General features: G+C 36.9%; 1 protein-coding gene across 2 annotated transcripts; it reads left to right on the forward strand.

Moving 5' to 3' along the window:
* The first annotated feature begins 5245 nt into the window (after positions 1-5245).
* sf3b5 (splicing factor 3b, subunit 5) lies at positions 5246-6454 on the forward strand. Of its 2 annotated transcripts, none has more exons than XM_084390619.1 (2): positions 5246-5383; positions 5948-6454. In XM_084390619.1, exon 2 carries the CDS (start codon positions 5964-5966, stop codon positions 6222-6224), a length of 261 nt encoding a protein of 86 aa, XP_084246745.1. In that variant the 5' UTR covers positions 5246-5383; positions 5948-5963; the 3' UTR covers positions 6225-6454. The 2 variants fall into 2 exon arrangements, with proteins under 2 accessions (XP_084246745.1, XP_084246744.1); XM_084390618.1 differs by having other exon boundaries at positions 5274-5383; positions 5942-6454.

Genomic DNA, 6454 nt, shown 5'->3' on the forward strand with positions numbered 1-6454 from the left:
TGTAGACCAAGTGAAACAGCGCTGCGTTACCTCACAAGTTTCATTCGTCTAATAAACTGACCTGTGAGAGTATTAATGCAGCACTTGCGGGTAAGTTAAGTTAGTTCGGTAGAATGAAATGTCCTTATTCCTTTATATCCGCGGGACTCGCGTATATCTGTCTCTCATTAGCAATCGTGACCTGCTTCATACCACAGTCAATATCAAATGTATTTCTAGAACACAGTTCCAGTAGTGGGATTGAATGTGAGATTGAATAAGTGCACTCAATAACGTCCACAATGGTTTCGGACACCCAAATGGCTGTTCCCTCAAATAGTGCCCTATTTAAAGTTTTTTAGTATGAATATGTTAGCCTTACTATTATCTATAAGCGAGAGTGCTCCAAACCAATGACAAAATTCGCATTTAGAAGACCAAACCCAACGTTGAAAATGAAATTCAGGTTGATGTCAGAATCCAACGTCAGATTGACGTTAATCTCCAACGTTGGACAGACGTTGTATTGAGGTTGAAAATGAAAATTGGTTTGACGTCAGAAACCAACATCAGTCGGGTTCTGACTTCAACCCGACTATCATGTCCAACCAAAATGCAACCCCTGCAACCAAAATCATCCCCTGACAGGCACGGATTAACGCACGGGCCTACTGGGCACTTGCCCAGGGCACTGGGCCAGCAGGGGGCCCTGTCAAATTTATTCTTTTCAAATAATTATTTTAATTTTTATTTTATTTTCAGTAAAATTGTGTTAAATATTGAGGAATAATGTGATTATTTTTTTTGCAGTTGCAAAGTATTAACTAGTAAATAAATCAAATAAATAATTTTAATGTAGGTTTGCTGCGCTGTTGAGAGGGACATCTAGAGGCGAGTGAAAAGCATTGCGTAATATAAAAGTCACGCGTAGAAGACGGTTACTCAAAAACCAAACCAAAAATGAGTTTAAAACCACAAGCAAGTGGATCAATGAAAAGAAAGTACAAAAAGGACAAAGAAGCAAGAGAAGCTCAATTACTACAAAAGATTTTTTTAAACAAAATGTCAATCTTCATCTTTATAACAGAAGATAAAATACAATACAATAATCTTCAAGATACAGTAAATCTTCAAATGTGTAACGGAATGTCACCTTAAAAAGTGTCTTTTGGGGTGGAACAAGCAATGCTATAGCATCTTAATTTAATCTTTGTTTTATTATTTTAGTTCATTAACTAATTGTTAACTCAACTAATTTAACGTAAATAGGCCTACCTGGATACTAGAATTACTAATTAAATAAATGTCAATTAGCCTAAATGCATTGATTAGAATTGCCATTGACTAAAGATTTTTCTAGTCGACTAGTAGTCATTCATTTAAGCAATTAGTCGACTAATCTCACGTTAAAATTAATTTACAAGCGCATTCATAAATCTTGCCGCAACCGCCCGGCAAAAGCAGGCTAATGATAATATTAAATATTATCTTTTTATATTAATTTATTATTAAATAATAAAAAAAATAAATAAAAAAAACCTAGCCATTTTTATTGTTTAATAATAAAATATATATATTTCTAAATCAGTGTCGGCTGCAAACATCTATATCTCCGCTGTAAAGTGGATGCGCCTTTAGAGAGAAATGCACCTTTCATATCAATCAGCCGGTATTTGCCTTCGATTCGATTTTTTTCGTTTAAAAAATGGACATTTCAAGCTTTATATAAATATTCATCATGTCTGTGCCTGTGAGGCTACCGGTACACACTGTGTTTCAGTTCATTTTTTGAGACGCGCTCCAGTTCACGCCACGGAGACCATAAGCGCGCCCTGTTTGTTTTATTTTATTTTACAAAAGCACAACGTTTTCTTGTTATTGTGAGTTTACAAAAATAAAAGTAGCCTAGCTACTTGCACTGATGCATTATTCTTTTCTCTATATGACCAGAAAAGATTGAGTAGTTCAAGTTGTTTCCACTGTTGATAGGAAAATGCAAGTGTTCGCGCCGACGCCTGCCATGCAGTGCGCGCTGCACACTCCGCACAAACACTTTGGATATGCATTTATCTAGGTTAAAGTTAGAGCGAGCTGCCATGCCAGACGGATAAGTCCTTTTCATGTTTAACAAATCAAATCATGCATTTTCTACCTACCGCGAGTAAGCGCTGCACCAGTTTGAAAAAGGTAAAAGCATAACGAGCTAACGAGAGACAGGCCCCACTAAGGGGGATGCAGAGATGTTGCTGCATCTTTATATTTCTGATTGTTTACATGATCAGCCCTTGGGGGCCCCCTTGAAACGCCTGGCTTGCCTGCCCTATTGCGGCGCCTGTGTATACAGGTGCAACACTGTTGTCCAAAAAATTGGTGAAGGGGGCCTTTGAGACATCCGTGCCCAGGGCACATCATCGCCATAATCCGTCCCTGTCCCCTGATTGACGTTACTACTTTTTCTAATCAAGGACCTTGACAGAAATGTAGAGTAAAAAGTATGATATTTGTCTTTCAAATGTAGTGAAATTAAAGTAAAAAGTTTCCAGAAAAATATTACTCAAGTAAAGTACAGATGCTCAAAAAGTGTACTCTTGTTACTGTCCACCTCTTAAGGCATTATTGACATGGATTCTGTAGATTGCAGAGGAAAAACCTCTTAAAAAACAATTTTCTTCTCTTATGTGTCAGTCTCCGACGCCACGACACACGTGTGTGATGCTGATGCAGGAGTAGGCCAATACCAGCGTTCTGACGTATAATGACAGAATTTTCATTTTTGGGAGAACCAACCCTTTAAGGTTTAGGGGTATGTATGAATTCATACAAATTAGCCACCAATTTGCCAAAACGTAACATAGTTTTATCGTCAGAAGTCATTTGTAATGTGCAGTTGGAAAGCACAGATCAGTTCTTTTCCTCTCCAAACCTGTGGTGTGCTGCTAAAATTAATGAGGCTGTCAGAAAGCAAGAGACTGGTGATTTTCACACCACCTACCATATGTTATTATGAGGACAAAAGAAAAACGGTTAACTTTGTGCCAACAATGCTATTTTTATGTGTACGGTTCTCAGCTATCACATTATCCACGAATGCCACTGACACCTGGCATTATTAAAAGACAAGTGCTCTTACAAGCCTGCGCTCCTATCTATCCTTTCTAAAAAAAAAAAAAATTTAAATCGCAATATATTGGTGATTCATAGAGCCAATCACATCAGAATCACTGTTTTTACAGTAGACGACACATGGTTGTAAATACAGTAAGAGAGAACACAAATATCCCTGATGGCACACATACTTTGCAGAGATGTCTTATTAATGTGCATGTTTTCATCTAATAGATGTCTATTTAGACCATTTGCTGATCTGCAATCAGTCCCATAAGATGTTTCCTGTCAGAGGTCAGTAGACACTCTTAAAGGTATTTATCATTTATAATGTGGGTTAAAGAGCTTCTTAAAAGATGTTTAGTAGATGTGTGCACGCAACAGATGACTTCCAGCTGAAGTGCTCTTTAACAAGACGAGATCTATTATGCACTTGCAGCATTCTCTCTTCCACTGCTGCTGCTAGTAAGATAAGGGTTTGACCACTGATATTGTGGATGGCAAACTCCATTAGTGACAGATTGTTGAAAAAAATGGGCTGCAGAAGTGAGATCATGTCATTTCCTTTAAATTACAGTAATGAGATCATAACCCATTCAAGTGTATGATTCCATTTTTGATGACTCACACATACATTTTTTGATCATTGAAAATGAAATGAGGTCTGCTTTCTAATAGTATTTCCTTGCAGAGCATCTGTGTGATGTCACCAGCACACCCACACTGAACATAAGAAATAAAGCCATTGTTTTTTAATGTAGTCAAAATCAGTGCAGTAAATCTTTATCATTATACAAACAAGATCAGCATATTTCCTTTAAAAAGCAATCACCATTTCTTATGTTTTAGAACACTTGATTCTGACTGGTCAATTGCAGCATTGAGAAGTTCACATTTTTATAGTCTGTAGAGCGTAACAGTTTGGTACTGGAAGTAAAAATCCCATTCCATTTCTCCTAGGTGAATTGATTTTTAACAATAACTTATAAAACTTAAGATGAGACAGTCCTACTGAAAGCTACAGGGTTGTTAATCAATGTGCTTTTGTTGAAGCCATCATGTGAAAACAACATTACCCATGATTCTGGAAAAATCACAATTAAAACAAGCAATCGCACCAAGAACTCTATAACGCAAAGTTTGTAATGTGATTCACCTCGTACATTGTGGTTCATGTCTTATAACTCTTTAGATTATTATTATTTTTTTAAACCTGTGGGAAAAATGACAAATATTTCCTGAACCAAGGCCTCTGAAAAACACTGTTGGACTCTGACCACCTTACTTCGCAAAACAGAGTAGGCTATTTTCTGTGAATGTGACTTCCGAGACTTCAGATTCATTAGCCGCTAGGCTAGGTAAATAACTAAAAGGATAACAAAGTGCAGTAAATGGTAAAACTATTTGCTCTACAAACCAGTGTGATTATGATTTTGATAATAAATTTAAATAAATAATGAAATAATATTATAACAAATAGCATAATGGGCTGTTTTTGTACAGGTAAAATAACTGGAAGCGAATAACACTGGAAGCCTTGCACATTCAAGTTACAAATGGCCGTGTCTGCTCTTAAAAATAAAATAATGTGGATAATGAGTAGCCTACTCTTATGTTTCTTGTATCACTCTGAGGTCTTTTCATATCAAGGTAAGTTAAAATAGTTCATCAGCTTTCTTGAATCAAAATAACTACTGATTGTAATAAAAATTGCCAGTAATAATTTTAATATAGGCTATATGGGGAGCATGCAACCTTTGTCAGAAGCTCAAGAGTCAAGTTCAAGCAAGAAAACGCAAACTAGATGGAAAAAATAGAAGATTTGTTACCTCGTAACCTAATTATGCTAGATAACTAATCAACAGAAAAAGTAAACTGATTTGAAATAAATTATAGGCCTAATGTATACTTTTTTATTATCGTTGAAATGTTCACCCTGTTGTTAGGCTGACTGTTTTTTCCACCCAGTGACTATCTTTCCTAGAGGAATCTTTATGATAGTCAAGTAAGATAATAATATAATATAATCTAAACTTAAATCAATATTTCATGTCCATGTAGCTGTGTAATTATGGGGATAATCAGCCACTCCTTATCACAATAATAAACCCCTTTAGAGTAATCAGGACTTCCAACGCCTGCGGTTCATCAGAGCGGAACTCTGTCTACGGCAGTATTTTCCACACCGACAGATATCTGAGTAACTCCTTCCGCTCCTGTTACAGCCTGTTTCCCACACAGCAACTGAACTGAGCTAACTGAACGATTACTGTTAAAGGATCCGTTCGTTTTACCATAGGTAAGTACACTAATAGTGTTTGTAAATAATAACCAACAACAGTATTGTGGTTTAATGAGACATTTGATTAGAAAAGAATGTAATCCGTTCAGCGAAATTAGCTTAACAGCAAATATAGGCTAACATTACTCAATGTCCACAACGTACTAACAACTAATGGTTTATATTTGTTTTTCTGTTTTGATTAGACTGAATAACTTTTGCTTTCCGAGCAACTCTTCATGATCTAAACTATTTCTTACTGTGCTTTAACTATTTCTGTTCCCCGAACACACAATCTGGAGTTGTTATTAACGTTAGTCCCCACCACCACTTGTTTTTGTATAGGAACGGAGAATGAAAGAGCCTAATTTCTCAGGGAAAGATTTACGAATGTTTAACGAAACTTGACTTAATATGAAATAAAATCAACTCGCCTCTTTTGTTGAAAACAAATCCGTATTTTGGAGAGAAACATAAAATGTATTATTTGAGTTCTAATGTGTTGAAGAATAGCAATAAATTAATTTGTATACCTCTGAAGAGGTTCAAGTTATTAATTTTCTTTCTTTGTGTCAGAAACAGATTTCTCTACTCAAAGATGACAGACCGTTACAACATCCACAGTCAGCTGGAGCATCTGCAGTCGAAGTACATCGGCACGGGCCACGCAGACACTAGCAAATGGGAATGGCTAGTTAACCAGCACAGAGACTCGTACTGCTCCTACATGGGCCATTTTGACCTTCTCAACTACTTCGCCGTCGCTGAGAACGAGAGCAAGGCTCGGGTCCGCTTTAACCTGATGGAGAAGATGCTGCAGCCATGTGGTCCACCAGCCGACAAACCTGAAGATGCTTAGGGCCATTGTGACTGAATCCCTTCTGGATGTTTTATAAGGCTGTGCTCTTGATATGTTTATTGAGAGAGAGGGAGGGGGAGAGAGATCGACCCTGGACGCATGGGGATTGTGGGTGCTCTTTAAATCATCTTGTTTGAGAACCAGTCAATGTTTTCTCTTTTTTTGTGATATTTTGTATAGGTTGTTTGCAAGTGTGTCTTGAGAAAATAAATTTGATACCCTCACTCAAA

Source organism: Rutilus rutilus (genome assembly GCF_951802725.1).
Source record: "Rutilus rutilus genome assembly, chromosome: 20".
Taxonomy (NCBI): domain Eukaryota; kingdom Metazoa; phylum Chordata; class Actinopteri; order Cypriniformes; family Leuciscidae; genus Rutilus; species Rutilus rutilus.

Excerpts from the sequence above, each read along its gene's own strand:
- sf3b5 (XM_084390619.1), top strand. The coding sequence starts at position 5,964 with ATGACAGACCGTTACAACATCCACAGTCAGCTGGAGCATCTGCAGTCG.